At 37.7% G+C, this 23,878-nt stretch overlaps 1 protein-coding gene across 2 annotated transcripts; it reads left to right on the top strand.

Annotated features, from left to right (window-relative positions):
• The first annotated feature begins 4,344 nt into the window (after positions 1-4,344).
• On the top strand, positions 4,345-22,375 carry b4galnt3a (beta-1,4-N-acetyl-galactosaminyl transferase 3a). 2 transcript variants are annotated; one of them, XM_079623637.1, is made up of 20 exons: positions 4,345-4,625; positions 8,253-8,341; positions 8,481-8,516; positions 9,042-9,131; positions 9,211-9,301; positions 9,390-9,490; positions 11,662-11,729; positions 11,823-11,898; positions 11,999-12,065; positions 12,563-12,706; positions 12,792-12,898; positions 16,049-16,149; positions 16,278-16,336; positions 17,313-17,490; positions 17,825-18,045; positions 19,362-19,515; positions 19,618-19,690; positions 19,799-19,952; positions 20,153-20,279; positions 20,932-22,375. In XM_079623637.1, the coding sequence occupies exons 1-20, from the start codon at positions 4,451-4,453 to the stop codon at positions 21,029-21,031; spliced, it is 2,211 nt and encodes a 736-aa protein (XP_079479763.1). In that variant the 5' UTR covers positions 4,345-4,450; the 3' UTR covers positions 21,032-22,375. The 2 variants fall into 2 exon arrangements, with proteins under 2 accessions (XP_079479763.1, XP_079479764.1); XM_079623638.1 differs by lacking the exon at positions 8,481-8,516.
• The last annotated feature ends 1,503 nt before the right edge of the window (positions 22,376-23,878 follow it).

The raw sequence follows: 23,878 nt of genomic DNA, 5'->3' as shown, positions 1-23,878 counted from the left end.
CAACCAACCGGAACTGGACAAATACTCTGAATCATTCTGAACTTCTGACCTGTAATGCTCCTGAATCATAATCATACACTGTTCACTCATTGGCCAGAGGAGAACTGGCCCCTGACTGAGCCCCAAGGTTTTTTTCTCCATTCTGTCACCTGATGGAGTTTTGGTTCCTTGCCGCTGTTGCCTTACCTTCTGGCATGCTTAGTTGGGGATATTTAATATTCAACAATATTATAGATCTGCCTTAAGGTGGACGATGATGCAATTTTTTTTTTTTTCATGTTATCACTGTGAAGCTGCTTAGATACAATCTATATTGTAAAAAGCGCTATATAAATAAAGGTGACGACTTGACAAAAATATATTTTCTGGCTTTTCTCAGTCTAGAAGGCAACTATTTCTAAAAAAAAAATCACATTTCTACTACATACATGACCCAATTTAAAAAACATATTCATCTTTCCAGCGAAGTATCCTTTTAATGATTTGGCCTCACCTTTTCCAAATGGAACTTTCATAATTTCATTCTTGTTTAATTTCAAATCTCTCTTTGCAATCTCATCTGCCTTCTCATTTCCCTCTACAACAGCATGAACAGGAAACCAACAAAACTGTACATCAGTTCCAAATCTTTGTATTCTTAACAGTGTTGTAAATATTTCCAACAATAAATAATTTCTAGAGAGTTCTTTTGAGTTTAAGCTACTAAGAGCTGCAGCAGAGTGTCACGGTTCATGAATTCACTCTTTCTCGCGCTGTGTTTGTGTGTGTGTGGGATGTGTGTTTGGGCGGAGCCGCTAATCAGCCTCTGATTTATCAGCGCCAGCTGTTACTGATCAGCGGCTTCTAATTAAGCTCATGGTCTTTCGTCTTGTGTTTGTCAGATCGTTGTTGGATGTTCCCTTGTGCGGTGTCTGATCCTTCCTCATGTTCCCGTGGTTTCGTCTGTTCCCGTTCTGGATCTTCACCGTTCCTGTTTGTCGTCACCTCTCATGAGTTCCAGCTTCATCGATCGCTCCACTACATTTCCTGGCTTATTCATCTCATCCATCATCTCTGGAGGATCGTGTTGCCCACCTGTCCACCTGCCTGCGCTACCATTGAGGCTTCCCAGTGTCTCACCCACCACGCTCCTGAGACCGTCCTGTACTCAACTGAGACCGTTCCTGAGAGTGGGCGTAGGTTTAGGGGGGGGACGCTAGGTACTAGTCCCAATCAATATTTTAAAATGACAAAATTGTCCCCACCAATATTTGTGAGAGAATTACGAGGCGGCCGCTTCCGTCAAATTAGGTGCCGGCTTCTGCTCTCGACAAAACTCGGATAGACAGTCACATGCTCAGATACACTTTTTCCACCGTGACGGTTCTGTTGGGTTCCTGTGTCCATTCTGTCCTGTGTCCATCAAACATATTACATGCGCTTCTTGAGGCGCGCGGTGCCGCGGTCTCGCTCTGTCTTCCTCTCTGCCGTGCACGCGCTACGCGGTTTGGAGCACAGTATCTGTCTCGCGGGTGCGCTCGCGATTCCGGGAGATTTTAACTAATTCGCGGGCATCAGTGAGCCGCTATCAATATGCGGGAGACTCCCGTGATGTCTGTGTTTCTATACTGAAATAATATCGGCATTATTATTTATTTTCATTAGGCAATTTTTCAGCGCGTGGTGGGAGCGTTGGCGCTGAGCATAGCCTACATTTAATAAAAGTAGGGGGAAATGCCCTTTATAAAGGTAAAACATATATATATTCTGATAAGATAGTTTTCCAACATGACGTAATGAAACATTGACAATTTAAGTTTGAAGGGAGTAACGCCTCGGTTTAGGCTATTAAAGAAATGTAATTTTGCCAAAAGAAGAACTTTTAGGCTATTTTAAATATATGTTATTTTTAAATCACCCTACTACAGTGTGACATTTTACCATATTATCATGCTTAAAACTGATAATTTGAATAATTGTAATGTGATGATCAGACATCTAAATCAGAGAATATCATAGGTTTGGGCGGGTGGATTATTTATTTTTAACAGCGGATTCTGTTGACTCAAAGTGCACCAGATTAATGAATTTATCTTTAAAATGTACAAAATTTTCTAACGGGTGGGCATGCCCCCGGACCCCCCTAGAGGTACCGAGGTCCACCCACAAAAGTACTGTGGAAAACAGAGTAGGCTATATGTTGGTATATGAAAAATACAAGTTAAATTATCTTTTTAATAAAAACCATCATCAGAATTTTACCAACTCCGCTGGTTTTGAGCCAGGAAAAAAACCCTGTTGCATCTATTTGCATCGATTCCCATGGCCAGTACGACAGTACAAGGAACGCCGTCATTTGATTGGCTGAAAAAATAAGGGGGTGGTGTGGGGGTGGGACGTCCCCACCAAAGCTGAGACCAAACCGACGCCCCAGGCGATAGAGACCTTCTATCCACCTGCTGTTTATTGACTCAAACCAGTTTTACTTGCTATTGTCTCTTCTGTCCTCATTCCCGTGACACAGATTCTAAAAAGATTACAACTCTCTCCGATATATATACTCCTGCTCCTACATGCTCACTCCTTGGGTCTTTAGATCCGTCAGTAAATATTGTCATGTAATTATAATAATTAATTTCCACATAATTATGAACCAAACATCCTCTTCTGTTCTATAAGATGAAAGTCCACCTTGGGCACTGGGTATATCCATGGAGGAGCATTACCCCATACAGTGTTTGGTCCATACTCTACCCTGTTTAGTTCATATTCCTCAGCTACTGTAGAAATATTCCAACTAAATCCAATGTTCCAACTTTACATTTTCTTTGTTGTGCATATTCCCAAAAAACACTTAGTATAGCGGGCTGTTCCTCTCCAGACCCTTTTAGCTTTACTTAATATGCCAATGATAAATTGAACGTCTTAAATATAGTGGTAACTCGTTTCTACCAGCAATGTATTAGTAGGTGTTGTTTTAACTGCACCAATACTGATTCTTAAGGCTCTGAACTGAATTTTATCAAGTTTTTCCAAAATACTTTTAGCTGCTGCCTCATATACCCTACACCCATAATCAAGACACGACCATTATTAAGGCCCTATAAATATCCATAAGTGATAATTTGTCTGCTCCCCATTCATACCCAGTAGTTGATCTCATTAGATGTATTACCTTTTTACATTTAGTTTCAATTTGATTAATATGATTCCTCCATATACATTTCTCATCAAACCACTGCCCTAAGTATTTGAACTTTGCTACCCTTTCCATACTTTGACCATATAATTTAAGCTGTACTGTATCTGTCATTTTCTTTCGAGTCAAAAGCATGAAGCATGACTTTTCAATTGACATTTTAAATCCCCATTTATACGACCATCTTTCAATATTCAATATAGCATTCTGTATATTAGTCACATGTTTAATATTTTCCCCCTTTTCCATATAGCCCCATCATCTGCATAAAGTTATGATCCAATGTCTTTACCAACATTCATAAAAATATAATTTATCATAATATTAAACAAAATCGGCCTAATAGCACGACCTTGAGGAATACCATTTAAAATATTAAAATATTCTGAAATCGCATCTCCAACTTTAACACGGAATGTCTGATTAGTTAGGAAATCTAAAACCCAGTTGTAAAGTCTTCCGCCAATACCCATTCTCTGCATTTTAATCATTAAACCTTCTCTCCACATAGAATCATACACTTTCTCTATATCAAAAAATACTATATTCATAACCTCTTTCATACTAATTGCTTTTTCTGCTTCATTGCTAACTTTCACTAACTGTCGTAGATCTTCCTTTGCGAAATCCACTTTGACATGGGCTTAAAAAATGTCTTTGTTCTAAATAATATGCCAGTCTACGAACAATTTACATTCCATTTACATAGATGAGAAGTTAGTGCGCTCTGCAAAACTGCCGTCTTTCTCAGCATTTAAGCGCTCCCGCTTCTCAATGTCTTCTTCAACAAGCCCTGAACAGAGGGAGAGGGAGAGGGAGAAAAAGAGAGAGACAACGAACTGCACACAATAAAAAGTCACAACATCAAGAAATTAGATAAATAACAAAGAGAAATTACGTCCAGGGACATAACATTAGTTATATTATATAAACTATATTTAGTTTACTAGCATATGTTTATTCAATGACAAGCTTTTAAAGATAGGAACAATAAATGGGAATTCTCAAAGGACAATAGATCAGCATATCATGTGATTTTCACCCTTTAGTTAGGACATTTTATATGTTCAATACCCACCCCAACCCCCACCCTACCTAACCACCCACCCCACCCTAATACCTCACGCCCCACTCCCCTAGAGCAAAATGTATCAAAAGATTGTGAAACAGAGCCAACAGGACATTTAACTAGCCACCGTCACACGACATTTCACCTATCTTGTTAAGCCGGTTTTTTTGTGTGTGTGACTGACAGTGGAAGTAGCATAATACATGCTGCGCATCATACCAGGCTCAGTGTCCAGCAAAATGTTAGTTGTGAGAGCTTATAACCACCGCAAGGCAATGCTATATTCATTTTATCTACTCATTATATGTATTGTATTTTATATTTTCATATCCTTGGGAGTATATCATGTGGATGCAAGCAAAAGAAATGTGCCTGCTGGTGAGTCACTTTTAATTTTTGGCAGATTTTTTAATGCTTTTTAGTTTTTCTTAAAAATTAATTTTCTAAGTCTAAGTGATTTATTTATGTAATGGAGTTCAAGTCCTAAGATCCATATCAGGATGCCAGATAATTTTGAAACAGTTTGAACTTGACTTTTGAAACAAATATTAGAGGGGAGGTTGCAGGTTATCATTTAATCAGTTTCAGAACATGTGGAATATAGTGCAGAAGTACCGTATTTTTTTTCATAGTTTGGCTGGTCCTGCGACTTCTAGTCAGGTGTGACTTATATATCAAAATGAATTTATTCTGAATTGGCGGAGTTGTTCAGAAGCGACACCAAGGAAGAATTCAATGGATTCCGTGTTGTGGAATGAGATCACGGGAGCTTGGGGAACTTGCTTTCCGGTAACTTGTTGGACTCGCTGTCTTATGTTAATTTAGCCTATTCAGCCTCCCAGGTATATGTTCTTTATGCTATTGTGTAGCTGAATAACTGTTAATGTGTTACGTTAACATACCGGACACCTATTCAGCCTGTTGTTCTGTGTGCTATTGTGTAGCTTAATAACTTGCCTTTCCAGAATAAATGTCTGTTCTTGGTCTTGGATTTTGTTAAATTAATTTCTAAATAATGCAACTTATAGTCCAGTGCGACTTATATATGTTTTTTTTCTGTTGGATCTGTTGTGGAACGGCTGCGACCATGTTTGACAGCAGAAGTCACAAGGACCCACGAGATTCACGTATGATCGTGCGATATAACCTGTCCCGCACAATCTCTCCTGTGCTGAATTGCTGCGGAACGGCTGCGGCATCCGGCAAAAATAGAAGCTCTGCGTATCTGTTCCGGAGGGCTGCGGATCGCCGGAGCTGGGACTGAGTCGGAACGCAGCCGTTCCGCAGTCTGTGAAAATACACACATTGACTTTAATGGAAACCTATTGACTCCGCCGCGGATCCGCAGCCGTTCCGCAGTTGGTGGAAATTGGGGGTCATACAGCGTTTTGGTGGATCTGTGTGAACAGGGATCGTTTTGACAACGTTATCGTCTGTATCATCTTTCAAGTTTTTAGTAACCTACGTGTCATGTAAACGTACTCTGAAGTATCTTTTTTTTATTAAACTGTAAAATTAACATTCAGAAAAGATTAAGGTTAGAGTTTGGGTGAGGAAAATGTATTACTCTTGGTTGAGTTAAAAGAAAATAAATAATTATTATTATTAAATAGAATAAATATGAATAATGAGTTAGTATAATAATAGTCATTCATGAAATAAATATTTGATAATTTTATTAATTGAAAATGTTTCATCATAAGTGTAGCATCAGTTCTGGCAGGTTACGTTAGTCAACTCATAATCGATCATAAGCTGCCTGATTTGGAAGTGACCTCAGTCTGCATTATTGACACAGGACTCGATGTGGTTCACTCTCCATTCATCTCTGAAAGTCTTCGTATGCTTTTGAATCGCTCTCGCTGTACTTTGATTTCATAAAACCGATCGGCCTGTGCAGCGCCGGTTCAAGTCAAACAAGCCTTTATATTTCTGCATTGTTGTTCGCGTTGACGCAAAATTACACATGCAGAGGGAGCATGTGAAACCAGAGGGAGGGGTTCTAGCAGACCAATCACAGCGCTTGCGTCTGCATAGAAATGACGCGTTGTTACATTTTTGGAGAGTTGCACGTCAGGGTACGCCGTAGTGTATACATGCAACACACAGCCTACGTCGTAGCTACGGCGTGAGTTCGACGCAGAAATATAAATTGTGTTTAAGGCTATTTGCTAGCTATTGGAAACATGCTTGTTTTAAAGGCTATCTAACATATATGTTATTGAAACACTGCTTGGTCTAAAAGCTGTTACTTAGTTGTTTTAAGGTTATTTAGCCCATTCGTTATTTAGAAACATGGCTGTGTTTTAGGTTTATATCTGGTGTCATTGTCACATGCTGTGCTAAGCTTATCAGGTATCAGCAATAGGCTAATAAGTTTCAGCAACTTGCTATCAGTACTGTACTGGTGGTTGCTAGTGCAAATGTTATTGAATATTTGCTTGTTACTTAGGTTACTTAGGCTTCTAGTAGCTTATCTAGATTATCGGTAAAATACTTATGAAAAATACACAGTAGGTACGTTCACTGCAGAGGTCTGTTATTCAACACTAACAACATTGTAGCTTGATGGTCCTGTGAAGGAGTGTGGAATCATGGGAGTCGTCATCTTCACCTCCACAACCAATGGAATTCAGTACGACGGGAGCAGAAATAATTTTCACGAATGAGAAAGACACTGTACTTACTTGCTTAGCTGCGCACTGCATATGACTCAGAGCTACAGGGTGCATGCTTCCCCGACCAGACTACACTAGTTTTAAAACTAGTCCTATGGTTATATAGCATGCTTGTTGTATCATATTTCAGCCCGATCTCATCCCAAGGCGTCATATTCTGACGCTTTGACAAAACGTCTACATCCAACGCACATGGCACCCTTTAGCGTCAATATGAGACGCAGATAAAAATGGGCCAGAAGGCGCCTCCTAGCGGTCTAACCCTAACACTACCCCAGACCTAAACCCAACCATAACTGTGCATGTCATATTGACGCTAAAGGGTGCCATGTGCGTTGGATGTAGACGTTTTGTCACAAGTGTCAGTATATGACGCCCTAGGATGAGAATGCGTTGCATATTTTGTTGCTGCTGGTTGGAGCCACATTTAAAGATGGTGATCGCATGTACTGGATGATAATGCACCATCCATAATATTAATACATGAATACAAAAGGATTTACATTTAAAATTTTGTTAGCTATAAATCTAGGCTGAACAACCAGCATGCATGTAGAACAGGCAGGACTGGGACAACATTTCAGGCCGGGAAATCTCACACTCATCCAGGCCATCCTATACACCAACAACTAATTCTGAAACCACGGACAACCCTATTTTTTGTATGGTCATCACATAAAAGTTTAAATCCTTAGGCTGGGGCCGTGAAAAATAATTAAAAAGAGTAAAATGCCTTAGATTTACTAGAATACAATTATGTGAATCCAGTATGTACATTAGGGCTGGGCGATAAATCGATTTTATCGATTAACTCGAATGTGAAATGTACGTCGATTTGTTTGAATGAAAATCGGGTTTCTCTTTAACATCCGCCAACGCTATTGAAATTGTGAAATTTGTGTCAAGCAATAATATAAACAGTAGCATGCAGTCAGTGTACCTTGTAAACATAATGAGTTGTCACTAAACCTAATCAAATTCTGTTTAGGTACCAAATGTTTTGACAATCACGATACACTTATAATTGTGATGCGTTTCTTTTTTCTTTCTTTTTTTACATCCAGCCAATCCCAATCCACCCATTTTATGTTATGTTACATTTTCACTGTTTACAAAGGCAGGGCCTGCCATCTTGTCTTTTTGGCTTGTTGTTCCTGATTGCACATCCAAGGGGGAAATCCAGATCAAATCCCAGAAGGAAAATGTTTAAAAAAAAATTGAAAAAATCTAGGGGTTTTATTTTTTTTTAGGCCATACCGCCCAGCCCTAAACATTCAAATGTTGATGCTTTGCATACTTTTGCTTTGTATATTTTGGCATCCTCAAGGGCCTGAAAAAACAAATGTGGTTGCACAAGATATCTACAGAAGGAAATCACCTCTAGAAAATGAACCTCCTGAAGCACAGGGAATGCAGGTAAGATTGTTGACATTGTCATCATCACGATGTATGTACAATATCTGAATAAGAGTCAAGACAATTTTTGTTCCATTTCCCTGATTTAAAATAAATAGTTTATTATTTTTTACTTTCCCCAAAAAATAAAAAAATAAAGATTGCTGATGACCAACAGCCAATCAAAACACTTCAGGTGTGTATAAGATTAATTTTATTAATTTAATTGTGATTTAAATGTGAAAAACAGATTTTTTTCAGATTTTTTTTTTATTTTCTGTAAAGTTTTGAAAAACTTTCTCTTGACAAAGTAACCAACCACAAGATGGTGATTTTAACTTTGTATAAAACCCCTAATATCATTTTGTAAAAAGCCATCCGTTGTTATATCTGAATCCAACAATAACTGCATATAATGGCTTACGTTTAGGAGTAAAAATATCATACATTTCACAATTATTTATTTTATTGTAAGTTAATTATGGGTATGGGGTGTAAAAAGTGCTCTGTTGAAATTATAACTAATTTGAATTGGTTCACTGACCCACTACTAGACTCTGGAGAAAATGTTTAAGCATTACGCAATATACAAAAAGTTCCCCCAAAATTAAAATAAGATTCATATATTATTATATTATACATATTCATAAATTGCAACTATTGCATTTTATCTGTGCCTAGTTTGATTGCTTTTTTATGGTGCATTTTATCTTCCCCTCAGGGTCGAGTGAATATGCACGTTTTTGAAGACTGTTGCGGCGGATCCCTTGATCAACTTAGGAATAACCTGCTCTATCCCCTATTTCCCAATGTTAGTTCTACACACATTTAGTTGTATACTATTAACAATGACAGTCTTAGTGTATAATATAATATTGTGTTTTGTAAAGGTGCGTACTACGGTGAGCAGACTTGCTGTGTCCCCTCAATGGACCAATTATGGTCTAAGAATCTTTGGCTACATTCATCCTTCAGAAACTGGTAGGTCCAGCTTGAAAAAAAAGGTTTTATTTATTTTATATTAAATGTATAAAAGTAAACAAATATACTAATATTTTTCTGTTTATAGAAGAATTTATTTTTGCTGTTGCCTCTGATGATAACTCGGAGTTCTGGCTCAGTTTAAACGAAAGTCCAGAACACCTTCAACTTCTCGCTTATGTTGGTGAGGTAATTTCTGGTGTGAATGATTCAAGTGGGTGAGAGATTCAAGTGGGTGAGATTTACTATGAAACTGAATATAAAATAATGCAATGTATCACACTAGTGGCACACTGTGACACACTAAATGTCATTCAAAACCCATGGAACAGAATATGAGACTTTTTGATGAACAAAAGGTAACATTGACGCTATGGGAACGTTAATACCCACGTCGTCATACTGAAAAACTCCCCAACCAACAAGGTTTTAAAGTATGAACAAGCACAAACCTTTTGGTCTAAGGTAAGGATTAAACCAAAGGAGTCAAGGCCAGATGTCAGTCCAATTAAACTTACATGAATGCATGTGGAAAGCACCAGCCTGCAGCAACACACACATATAAAATCATATTAATCAGAAAAAGCCAAGAGACGTACAGTACATTCCAAATGGAGCGTCTCACAGGTAACTAAAATTGTCTAGACTGAATGGGCACAATCTTAGATGACTTCTCCATGAAGGTAGTCCCCCCAGTGCCTGGTGGTGAAGCATACTGCGCACCTTGTAAGCCTGAAAAGGAACTTAACCTAACATAAAGGCAAAACTCTAAACTTATCCACGGAGAACACATTTTGAATCAGTTGGCCTGGAAGATACTCGGGCAATATGGACAGACCTGTTAGCCTCCAGGAGATTCCTTAGAATCCTCCCTTTGCAAGTTCCATATAGAATCAAATCCATGAATTTGCACAGAAAGGGACAGCCCACTGCAGCACAAAACACTCCATAACGGCACACCTAAGAAACCACACTCTTTGAATTAGGGCTGGGACGATACACCTATCTCCCGATTTGATGCTATCACGATACTTGCGTGTCGACACAATATGTATTGTGATTTTTATAATAATTGCGATTCGATATTGCAATATATTGCCTTTTTTTTAACACTAGACCATCGGGGAAAGTTAAATCATACGCTTATGCACAAGATGAGTCATATTTACAAAAACAAATCACATCTTACTGACTTTTATTTCAGAAACAACATACAATATTCAATTCTCTTGAATAATCAATAAATGCGTTATTTTAAGCACCAAGTTTCTATTAAAAAATGATTTTGATCGCTATCGTAGACATCAGTGTTCATATTTGAACTTTAAACTTTTATCCAAGTACTTATATGATAATTATAACTATTGCATCACAGAAATAGACTGTTTGTGAAGCTGTTTCATGACAACTCTCCGGGTCAGCGGCAGCGCCAACGCAGCTTCGAATGTTGCGATATGATTTTGTCATAGTTTAATAGACAGACGAATTGAAAGATCGCGCGGGTGTTTGAATCGAGATCACAGTCTTTTAAAGATGAATCGTGCAGGTCTATTGTCTTAACTCTCTCTCAGCATATGAGTAGCACGAGGGCTTTTCAGAGCTTTCAGTCTCACGTTTCTTTTACGCATCCACTTGGGATATTACGTCACTCAACACTCATAGTTGGAACGAAAGTGGCTAACTTCTGTCAACCTCATCTACAAGTCAAGCAAGGACAAAAATAAAGTAACTGAATTTGAATTAATATCGATTCTGGAATAGATAAAAATCTATTTTAGAATTGTAAAAAAAAAAAATCGCGATAACTACTGTAGGTGAATCGATTTTTTTTCTCCCAGTCCTACTTAGAGGCAAAGCATGCTGTGCACCTGATAAGCTATGAGAAATAACAAACCAACAAACTTATGACTTCCATTTCATAAACCCTAAAATACCTGCATCCTGGGGTATAAACCATCCAACTGAGGAACTATATGAATGTGTGAGGAAGGAATAATCAGCCACAACTCAACATCCCAAAAGGGCGTACTCTTAGGTTAATGCCAAAAACTTATGGCCTGAGGTCCTGGGGTTGGATTCATATCCAAACAATACCAGAAACTTGAATGTGTGCAGACAGGACAAGTCTGCCACAGCACAAACATCTTGTAATGGCGCACCCTTAGAACCTAAGAAGAAGCCACACTCCTAGTGGAGTGAGCCCCGATACCTCGTAGACAAAGAGATTGCATCAAAAAATCCAATGGGATAAAATGTTATGTAATGTTAAATGTTAAATTTTAAATGTTATGTAAAAACAGACATAAAATGTGACTTGAGTGTCTAATTATGATTGTGGTATGTTTCTGTTCACTAATCAGACAGGAAATGAATGGACGGCTCCAGGCGAGTATTGGAAATTTGCAACACAAATATCCAAACCTATCTTGTACGGGATATTTATTTTTGGATATTTAAAAAAAAACTCATCAAAAAAGACTGTATAGAACCCAACTGATGCCAGTCTCTCTTTCTTCCCTAGGTTAGTGAAAGACATGAAATATTTTTTTGAAGTTGTTTTAAAACAGAATGCCGGAATTGATCATCTGGAAATTGCGGTATGTACTGTTTGTGTGTGTTACAAAAAAAAGTTTAGCTTGTACAATCAACTGAACATGGTACATTTTGTTGATCTCAGATTCTGTTTTTCTTCTGCAGTGGAGTTTAAACCATGACAATGGCACTTTTTCTGTGATAACATCTGAGTTTTTATCATTATACAAAGGTATGTTTGTCGCAAAATGACAAAATTATGAGCCTGATGAGGGAAATGGTCAAAGTTTTTCAAAATGTTGTTGATGTGATGTTATGTGCTTCAGAACACAAATGAAGATTTTTTAATGAAATCAGAGAGCTTTCTGTCCCTACATTGAAAGTCTACGCGACTACCACTTTCAATCACCAGGTAGTAAAGACATCATTCAATTAATCCATGTGACTCCAGTGGTTTAACCTTAATTTTATGGAGCGACGCAATGGGTTACTTTCATTATGTCTTCACTACCTTTCTGGGGCTTGAAAGTGGTAGTTGCCTAGCTGTCAATGGAGGGACAGAAAGCACTCAGATTTCATTCAATTATTTTATTTGTGTTCCGAAGATTAATTAAAGTATTATGGGTTTGGACCAACATGAGGGTGAGTAATTAATAATCCTTTTTGGGTGAACTAACCTTTAATATATTTTTTTCCTTATGAAAACATGTACACTCATTTCTTTGTCAGATGAATCTTCCCTACAAATGGGAGATATTGAGCACATACCTCAAACAAAAGCAAGTTACGACAGACTCCTTAAGCCGGTTCCCTTGTCACCTCATCCTGTAGGAGAAAATATCAGAGAAGACCCACGGGATTACATCTATAAACGTCAGCATTATCTCCAATTTACATGGAAATTAGAAGATTACAATTACCCGAATGACATTTTGACTGTTCTCTTTCTGTTAATCAGATAAAATGCTAGATGAATCCTACCTAAAAGACTTGTTTCCCGAATGCCATTACAAACCAAGTTATATACTTGCTCAACAGATTGAACGATATCAAGGTGTCAATTTGGTAAGTTAAACATTTTTAATCTCTGCATAAACTAAGCTCTGATTCTGAAAAAAAATTCTCAGTTTCTTTTATAAACACTGATTTTTGCTGATTATTTGGCACTGATAACAACTGTGGGTGATGTCGGAGGGTTCTAGAGTGCAACCACGGCCTCTATATGTGAAATATAAACATGTTTATCTTGCAAGAAGGCTCACAGAGAGCCTACAAGTCAAAAACCCTGTCCTAGAGGAGCTATGGGAAGCGGAGGCATCAGTTAGATGACTCTCCCTAGCGAGAGGAGTCCTAGCTACACCCACAGTAGCAAGGAGGTTCACAGAAAGCCTAACCACTTAGCCTATGGCTGAGCTCATAGAAGAAATGCACTACATCCTACGCCTGTCCAGGAAGCTACATAACAGGGCTAACAACCTGAAACAATAATGGGCGTAGCTCAGAATAGCGGAGGCCTCTAATAGAACGACTCTAAAGCGACAGGAGGCCTAACAACGCTCTAGTTCAAGAGTGACCAGTGACCAAAGAGGCTCACAGAGAGCCTAACAACTTAGCCCCAAGCTGCTCTTAGCTCGGAGGAGGCCTAGAGAGAGAGAGAGAGAGAGGAGGCCTAGCTACAGTACATCCAAGTACAGTACAGTACAGCCTGAGCACTGCGGATGGAGGCTTCAACATGACAACTCTCTAAAGCAAGAGGAGGCCATGTAGTGTCCTATACTCAGTATACTCTATACTCAGCTTACCAAGGAGGTTTACAGAAAGCCAACTACTTGATGATGCTATTTGAGCGGTGCTCTGAAAAGAGAATGCCTTAGCGTAATGACTCTCAAGGTAGAGGAGAAAAATCTTTCCATAAAATAAACAGTCAAGGAGGCTCACAGAAAGCCTAACTACCTGACAGCACTATCAGAGCAGAGCTGTTATTTATCCTGTGGGACCCAAGAACGCTCAGCGCATTTACTCTGGATCACTTCCCTGAGATATTTTCTTCTCCCTTTGGCTTCACGCTCCGCTCGAAGGAGGGGGAGCACGAGAGGCGGTGCTCGTCTTCTGGTCTCACCTCCAGTTCTCAGACTGGGACGAGCCAGACCCGTTTGTGGCTTGAGTTGTATATACCTGTAACAACGGGGTATAAACATATTTAAAGCAGTGGAGTGCACCTTCTCCCCCCAAAACTTCATGACCACCGTCTCAACGGATGTGCCAAAAAGTTCAGAAGGCGAAACCGGCGACTTTTTCTCCTTCTCCTCGATGTCTGCCAGGTTTACCCAGAGATGTCTCTCCGTAGACACAATGGCCGCCGTGGATGCCTCACCTACCGACAGATAGCTAGCCAGCATCTCTTCAATCTGAGGCATCGACGCATAACCATATTCCTGCATCCCCTCCACATCAGCATAGTTTGCCTATGAACGATGGATGTGTGCAGAATATGAATTTGCCCAAGATCTCCGCACCTCAGTGTGAAGATCCGGGAGAAAGGGAAGACAAATAAGAACTGAGCGGTTATGTCCCGACAGGAAGTGTTCATCGAGGCTGCTCTGAGGGACCTTCTTGCGCTTTTCGCACTTCCACGGCAGATCTAATCGTTCCGTGCTGCGAGACATAACGTCCAACAGCTTGTCATACGCGGGCAGGCGGGCTGAGAGTGGTCAGAGACATCCTCAAGCTCAACAGCCTCGTCCTTCTTATCTTGGCTTGAGGCGAGGAGTGCGCTCGCTGTCAGATCAGATGATGGAGGGATAACACGTCATTATCTAGCAGCTCGCTCTCGCCAGCCGCCGACGAATGAGAGATATTCATACCTCTCTCTAACTCGTCGGCGAGCTCCATCCCACGATTTCAGTCTCCTTCTTGCCTCAGCTGTAGCTGGTCCTGAACCGCGAGGCACAGATGGCTGTCCCGATTCGCCTATTTAGACACACATTTAAACAGACGGTCTCCTGAAGACAAGAAAGATGATGACGTATTTCACAGTCGCACCAGTTGTGACGTCATAGGCTGCCAATGTCAAGTTTGTGGTCTTTAGACACATTCTTCAGTCACCGGTCACGCTGGAGGCATTACCCATAGTGCCCCTTAGGGGCGCAGTGCAAGTTCCCATTCGAAAGGGAACATATTTTACGTGATTTACAGTCTCAATTTAATGTATGTCTCTTTTTTTTCTTTTTTTTTTTTACAGAGAACCAAAAAATAAATCGGACAAAACCTCCTTTAAGGGACGTCCTCATTTGTAAAAAATAAAAATCTAAAAATAAAGTTCCTTCCTTGTTAGGGTTAGTTTATATTTATAACTAGCTTTTTTAAAATAAATACAATAGAAGTCTATATGTCTCCATTTAGATAAGCTAAGTAAATGCTTATAAATCATATACGTATGTAGCATTAGGGGACATAATGTAAAGTTTGTACAGTGCAAACATTATTATGTTTATGGAAAGTTCTTATAAAACACTGTACTTGCCCAAAAATACTGTATTGTGTTGTGCTGTGTTCGCTGACTGAACTCGAAAACAGTTCTTTAAGTAGCTAAAAAATTATCACACCAACAATTTATGAAACGGCAGTGTAAACGTTGAGAAATGCAATAAATATTTAACACTTTACAATAAAGTTAAATTTGCTGTTAAATTAGTTAATGCTTTTGACATCATGAACTAACAATGAACAACTTTACTGCATTTATTTTTTTTACTATTAATATCTACATACATCACTGATATGTTAGTTTGATTTTGTTCTGTTCCTGTGTTCCCAGTCAATCATTGTTAGTTTCCATGGATTAGTTTCTTACATGCCAGTTTCTTGTATCTATTTATATAGCCCTGTGTATTTAGAGAAAATATATCCTGTTCATCCTGTTCTATGTCTCGTGTCAACGTTAAGTGGATTGGTGCCAGAGTTCTCTTTGTGTATTAAATATATTCTAAGTACAACTATACAAGTATAAACATGATAACATGATTTAACAAAGAACAATATAAAAACTGTACTGAACTGTAAAGTGTCACCGAAAGAACAAATTACTCTTCTGGCTAAATGTTGTAATTAAATTGATCAATTGTATACATTGTGACAACTTGCCACTCTAAAGAGGCAGATCCTGTAAAATGTCAGGATAATTAATATATTTGGCCCTGTTTCTTGTTCTTATAGATTTACTTTTCTTCAGTGTACCCAAATGACTACACAAGGCAAACGCATGATCTCAATGATGAGATGTGCTTTTACACGCAAGATCCATTGTTTCAGGCAAAGTATGACGCATACAGTATTACCTGATGTTGTCTTGTAATAGTCTTCACATTACCAGTTTTACCTGCATTTCTTGCTTGTAACTACCTATGCGACTCTTACATTTATTGTACATGCTTCACTTTTTCAGTAAAGGACTTGCTGCTTACTTGACTGAGGTTGAAGACCCTGATATAAAGATAGATACAGGTAAAACTCCTATTCCAATATTAATCCTGAAAATAAAGGTTCCAGAAAAACTAATTTTACACCTTAAAGTGATATAGTTCAAGTAAAAATGAAATTCCTGTCTCATTGTGAAGGATTCTGCACATGAAATTTCCTTTTTGGTTGATGTTACAGGCCATGTTAATGTAAAATGTAAACTGCTATTTGGCCATTGTGTTAGGCTATATAGTGTTGTAGGTGATGCAGCTTTATAAAATCTGTTCACAGTACTCTAAAATAAAGATGGATTTTAATAAAAAAAAATGTATTTTTTAATCAATTCCAAATGAATACAATAACGTTGAAACCCAGTATATATATATGGTAATGGGAAGAACCAACCCGATCTCACGGCAATTCGTACGAATTTTACGAGGTGGCTAATTCGTACCAATTCATACGACCTCACTCGTACAAATTTGTATGTTTTTTGCTAAATCGTACATATTTTACGATTTGCCAAAATCGTATGAATTCATACGAATGACCTACCCCTGACCCCGCCCCTAAACCTACCCATCACGTGGGTTTAGACAAATCGTACAAAGAGTGAGGTCGTACAAATTCGTACGAATTAGCCACCTTTTAATCACTCGTACAAATTCATACGAATTGGTCTAGAGATAGCGTTGGAAGAACCTATGATAACATCCAAAAAAAATGTTTTTGAATCTTTGTGTATACTCAAAACAGGTTATAAGCACACCTGACATTTGAGACATTCGGATTGAGTCCATATCATTAATGCTACCCTACAGTGCAGCCGCAGTACAGAAAAAAAATGGTTCTTATTATGAAGACAGTTCTTTGTGACCTAGACAGTACTTATTCTGAACCTAGAGTGATTCAAAGAACACTTGAAGAACCATTATTTTCACAATTGTAGGCTCCAATTATATACAGTGCAAATGCAATAATTGCTGAATTCAGTACTCTAAAACATTTTACAAAAACTCAGGTGAAGCCCCTTTTTGGCAGCGTGTCTATGACGTGCAACCCCTCAATGCTGCTTCAAAGCAAACTGCCGTTGTGGCAAATTCCTGCAGAACAGCTGGAAACATTGTGATGTCCCAAGATCATGCCATGCACATCGTTAGAGCCTTTTTAAATGCACTGCATTCCAGAGAAGAGACACGGTAAGCTTGTCCAGTTTTTACCTCTTTCAACCTTCCTCACTCAAGAAAAGCCAAAATGGGGGTGGAGGTGGGGGGAGGGATATTTCGATTTTCTTTTCTTTATTTAGAACGTTCATTTATGTTCATTTTTTGAATATCAACATTTGAAATGTTAACTTGGGTTGGGGCGTGGCGTGTCCATGTTCTAGACAATTAAAGCATAATTTAAAGTGACAGTTTACCCCTGGTAAAAACTATTTACATGTCGTTCAAATATTAACACACACAAAGTAGGTGTGTCAGGTCCACATACTTTTGGAGTTATGCTATTTTTTACGTTTGTATATCTTCACAGTGATTACTCCCTGTTGCGTGTGGTGAATGTTGTAAGGCGTGAAGACAAGGACGTGGGCAGTCGTTATCTGGTGGAACTGGAACTTGTGGGCCCACATGGTCAGAAAGTTCTTGTTTCACGTTACGTTTATGCACAAGCTGAGGGTACATCGAGCCAATTTCTCTGCAGTCCAAAGGAATTCAACTGGAAACCATCTGCTACTGTTCATGTAATTGTGGCAGGTGAAACTAAATGGATGAATCAATATCTGTCTTTTAACCGTATTGCAGGTCTTGTTGGAATTACAGTACTTACAAAATTCATTTCTTTAGACTCCAAATGCTCAACACACCAAAATAGATCTTCTCAAAAGCTAAATACACAATTATAATAATGCATTAGGATTAAGCTATATCAAGCAGTAAAATAAGTGGAAATTCAATAACTGAATGAAAAACAATTTTAAAAAAATTGCTGTAATACCTTATCTACCCTGGAAGGGTGCACTGCAAAAAATGATTTTCTTACTTAGTATTTTTGTTTTGTTTCCAGTCCAAATATCTAAAAATTATTAAATCAAGGAGCATTTTCTAGAGAAGTAAAATGACATAAGAAATTCTATTTTGTTTTAAGATAAAAATAAAGTAATTTAAGTAATTTTTGCTTAAAACAAGCAAAATTATCTGCCAATGGGGTAAGCATAAAAATCTGAATTCGAATAGAAAACAAGAAAAAAAATCTTAATTCAAATGGAAACCAAGAATTTTTTTCTTACCCCATTGGCAGATAATTTTGCTCGTTTTAAGCAAAAATTACTTAAATTACTTTATTTTTATCTTAAAACAAAATAGAATTTCTTATGTCATTTTACTTCTCTAGTAAACACTTCTTGGTTTAAGAATTTTTAGATATTTGGACTGGAAACAAAACAAAAATACTAACTAAGAAAGTATATTACTTAAGATAGTAATATGTTTTCTTTAGGTACTAATAAACAGGTGTGAATTCTGTTTATTCTATGTGAAATTTCGTTTCCAAAAACACCTTCCTGAAATTCTCGTCCGTCTGAGAATTTGGTCACATGATGGAATGACACTTTTATGTAATGAGCTTACTGGGTAATTACCTTGTAACTACAAGAATGACAACAATGTGAACGTTTCCTACTAGTCAAAAATTCTTCCACCTTAGACATTCTACTTACCATAAGTACCTTTGCAACTACATCTCAACTAACTCTCAGATGATTGTTAGTAGACTGTTAGGTTAAGGTTAGGTTTTAAAGAATTTGGATTAATTGAATAAGTTGACAAGTTAAAAAGGTGCTTATAGTCAGTAGAATGTCTGTCGGGGCAGACAGTCTACTAATACTCTAATGACTGCTAGTTGACATGTACAGTAGTTACTTATACTTATGAAGCTACTTATCGTTTGTAGAATGTCTAAAGTGGACTATCGAAATGTACTGAAAACAACAATGCTTTGATTTGCATCATCAGATATTGTCCATGTATGTGTTCAAAAACTGTGTTTTCAAGTTTCATTTGTCTCCAAACAGTGAAAAATCAGGCCAGATGGATCATACAGTTTATCAGGGAAATGGAAAAAGTGTACAGAAAAACTGGGGACAAAAACTTTAATGTAATAATTATAGACTACAACAGCTCTGACATAGATATTGAGAAAAGACTCAAAAGGGCAAAATTACCCAGGTAAAACACTTTGTTTTAAACTTCTTTTGTACATATGAGTGTGTTTTTCAGTGCGCAATATCAATGGCTAATTATGTCAACATTCACACTTCAAATATACAGTTACAAGTTTAAGAGGATGGAGGGTAATTTTCAAAGAACGGGTGGTCTTCAAGCTGGAGTAGATCTTGTCGAAGTAGGTAACCTCGTTTTAACAATAAAAGCTCTTCATGTTTCCGATTTCTTTTCGATTTCTGAATGAATGAATGAATGAAAAGTTTTAATTTTGGTCCTTCTTCTTCAGGATGAGCACAGTATTTTGTTCCTGTGTGACCTGCACCTCTACTATCCTGTGAATATAATAAACAGTATACGAAAACACTCTATTGAGGGAAAGATGGTGTATGCTCCAGTGGTCTTGAGGTTGGATTGCGGTGCTTCACCAAGAGCCCCAACTGGTACTAGTACTCTTTAAAGTGGCTCTTATGCCAAACCAAAACCTAAGATTATCTAAAACATTAACACTGTACTTTTACTGCTTTGCAGACAAATCTTCCTTCAGGATATGCAAATCTAGTTCACAATGCTAATGTACTCTTTGTTTGTTTTTCAAGATGGCATTGTTTGAGTAAGCTCAAATATCTCTGCTCTTCCATAGGTTTTTGGGAGTTAGCTGGTTATGGTTTGCTTGGAATCTACAAGTCAGACATGGACCGTATTGGTGGCATGAACACCAGAGAATTCAAAGACCAATGGGGGGGTGAAGACTGGGAGTTATTAGACAGGTAATGAAAGCCTATTGTCTTTGAAATTATCAAAAAAAATCCTAGTGTTTCCTTGATTACACCTGTGCACTCAGTAATTTTTCGCCAATTGAACGAGTTTAAAGAAATGATAGAACTTTTGAGATATATTATTTCAATGATGTACTACCACGTGAGATGAATAATCAGTCTTCCAAGAAAAGCTGGTTTTATTCTACAAGGAGTTGGCACCTCCATTTTGAAATTACATGACTAAACATGTCATACAAGTACTACTACTACTGCTAATTTAATAATAATGATAATATGTTTACTGTATATATTTAAACAGCGCTCAAGGTACTTTACAAAGCACAAACAAAAGTACTGAAACAAGCAAACAAGTGTATAACAAAAGAACCCAATGCAAATACTAAATACACAAGTGTCAATAACATGCAAAAACTCCTTGAATATTGTAGTACACGACTGTAAGAGTGATGTGTGTACTGGAAAACAAGAAACAACAAAACTAGACTAAACAAGCAATAAACATCCATCCATGCCATAGGTGTTACTGCGACAAAAACATTTTTTGTTTTAAATTACTGAGTGCACCTTTAATTAAAAAAATGTATAATTATTATATTATCCTAAAATATATCTTTAAACCTCTTATTGTTCTCTTTTTTAGAATCTTAGGCAATGGGTTAGAGGTGGAACGACTCCACCTGAAAAATTTTCTCCACCATTTCCACTCCAAACGTGGATTGTGGGTAAACAATCCAGACTAAATACCTACAAGCAGAATGGGCCTTTTAAATGAAGTTGTAAGATTACTGTACTTTGATTGAGTTTGAATGAATGACAGTGTTTTATACTGTTTTATAATCTATTACTTTAGTATAATACCATTTTTTGTAATTTTTTTGGATAAAATGTTTTGGTTTGTGTATATATTTGCATCTGTAGGTTTCATTTTTTTTGTATTTGATCAATTATTTGACATATAAGTTTGACATGGATAGACATGAATAATTTGACTGAACTAAAGATATTTAATGTTTGAAAGCCCTAAGTTTTACACAGAACAGGTTTTTCCAGTCCACAACGCTATTGTGTTTGAACACACGCAAGACTGACTCTCTAGCATTCTAAAAATAGAGAAAACAAGAAAAAATTCCCCAGACCTCGCTTTTTTTTTTTATTCCTTCAACTTCTCTCTTTATCATGTTTTTAATCGCAAAAACAGGTTCTGTGTGAACCAGCCCTGACAAACACTTGATTGTTCATCACACACAAAGTCAAAAGTTAAGTGTCATGTGATTCTTCAATAAATATGCAATAATATGCTGATTTGGTGCTCAAGAAACATTTCTTATTATTATTATTATTAATGGATTATTCCTTATTTTCAGTATTCTTTCATGAATAGAAAGTTGGAAAGAAAGTGTTTATTTTAAATAGAAATCTTTATAAATGTCTTTACGGTCACTTGATTAATTTAATGCATCCTTACTGCAGTCTACTGACCCCAAATTGTTGAATAGTAGTGTATATTTAGTGTATGAAGACCCATAGTCTTTGTCTCTTGTGCCTTTGAGTTCACCGTGTGCTTCAATGTTCTTCAAGGTTAGTGAGATTAGTTGCAATGAACAAATAGTCTAAAAATATAGTGTGAACCACTTTAGATGATGCCAACTTTAGTCGCTACCCTCTCAAATTACTACCAAAGAATTTTAGTATCCAGTCGCAATTTAGTTACTATCTATTTAGTAACAAGTATTTTTTTTTCCATGTGTTGTGCAAAAGACAAACTGCATAATGTGCGTATCTCAGTGGTAATGTGTAAACATGGACAAACCACACCTGTAAAAAAAAAAAAGTCAAGTCACCTTTAGCGCTTTATACAATACAGATTGTTTCAAAGCAGCTTTACAGAGAAATGTACATTTATGAAATGTATGAAATGTACGAGAGTCTAGTAGAACCAGGCTAGTTTGTCATAACATACTTGAAATGTTTATCTTTTATCACTATTTGACACATGGGTTGGGTTAAAGATCCAAGAAGTGTCTGTTGTCAACTTCTACTATTTTGGAATGTTCAACAAGTGGAAATATACAAATCTGACTGTCTGACCGTATATTACATTGCTTAGCACAATGCTACAGAAATACATATCGACTAAAGTTAAAGCAGGGCTATGCAAATCGGGAATTTCTTCGCTGTATTCTTGCGTTTTGCTCGCAGGTTTCTCTATAGAGCTCCTCCAACAACTTCGTAAGAGATCAACACTGTCGAAAAACTCGTTGGCGACTCTCAGACAGCAGAGGCTAGAGTCAACGACATCAAAGCAGATGGGACCAGTGGTTAAATTGGGCCGGGGCTCTCCGGGGCTCAGCCCCGGCACATAAGCCTGCAGTGGCGCAAAAAGTGGGTATGCGCTATGTGGTGCATAGGGGCGCTGCACAATGGGGGGCGCCAAAGCGATGGTAACATTTTTTTTTTTAAAGTATTTTCTATATGTAGCTGCTGTTGTGCGTTTCTAAATAATTTCTGCATTTCCTCAATGTTATATAACATTTTAGAGGACTTACAGAGTAGGCACCCTCATAAGATTCCATCATAGAATTTTGACATATAAGAGTCCCCTCTAATAATATCGCGAGCGCCGTAAGCGCTGAGCGAGCAGGTACGAGTAGTGAGTTGTCGTCGAAAAACATGGATTAAGCAAAAAAGCTGTCGGGGGCTAAAATAGAAAAAGAAAGAGGGAAAAGGATATGGCATGTAAATTGATGCGACAGCAGCTAAATACGTGTATGGCGAAAGGCAACAGGTAGGATTTAAAGTTTCCCGGTGGGCCGACGTGCTTTTTGGGCCGATACATCTCATACTTTTTTTTTTCTTTCTTAACGGCACATAAAACTCGTACATCGGCGGCCCATTCGTTTTGTTTTGTTTTGCTTAATCGGCGGCGCTGGGTAAGTGCTGGTGTAATGCATTGGTAAAAAAAAGTCAGCGCTTATTTTTTTTCTGACACCGCATGAAACACATAGATCAACGGCCCATTGGTTATTTTCTTGATTGACATTGGGCTGGCCCAATCACATCTTTAATGTGAAGTATAAAAACATGTAATCAAGTGATGACTGATTAACCGTTATGTAAATGCTAAATGTCCTAATACCTTATGATACTACAACAATGCAAAGTATATGTTTTTCACATATCATGTATTACAGTGTTAGTAGAGTATTAGTAGACTGGTAGGGTTGGGGTTAGAATAAGTTGGCATGTTGCAAAGTTACTTATAGTTAAATGAATTTCTGTTCGGGGACTATTACAATAAAGAGTTAGCAGATATTAAAGGAATCACCCTCAAGTTGTTTCAAACCTGTATGAATTTCTTTCTTCTGCTGAACACAAAGTTAACACATTTTTAAGTGAACTATTCCTTTAAGCAGACAGTCTACAGTACTAATACTCTAATGAGAGTTAGTTGACATGTAGTTGCAAAGTTACTGACAGTGAGAATAATGTTCAAAAGGGACCATTGTTTGTTTTTAGGTCAACCACGTCTGGAATTCCAGTGTTGCTATGGGGTGAACGACCCAAGTAGGTGACAACAGGAAAGCTTT

This window comes from Phoxinus phoxinus (assembly GCF_949152265.1).
Source record: "Phoxinus phoxinus genome assembly, chromosome: 9".
In the NCBI taxonomy this organism is placed as follows: Eukaryota; Metazoa; Chordata; class Actinopteri; order Cypriniformes; family Leuciscidae; genus Phoxinus; species Phoxinus phoxinus.
Note: the sequence above shows the minus strand (reverse complement) of the source record. Positions and strands in the feature narration are given on the sequence as shown.

Excerpts from the sequence above, each read along its gene's own strand:
- b4galnt3a (XM_079623637.1), top strand. The coding sequence starts at position 4,451 with ATGCTGCGCATCATACCAGGCTCAGTGTCCAGCAAAATGTTAGTTGTG. Across the intron at positions 4,626-8,252 it reads CAAAAGAAATGTGCCTGCTG|GGCCTGAAAAAACAAATGTG; the intron begins GTGAGTCACTTT and ends GGCATCCTCAAG. Across the intron at positions 16,150-16,277 it reads GATCCATTGTTTCAGGCAAA|TAAAGGACTTGCTGCTTACT; the intron begins GTATGACGCATA and ends TCACTTTTTCAG.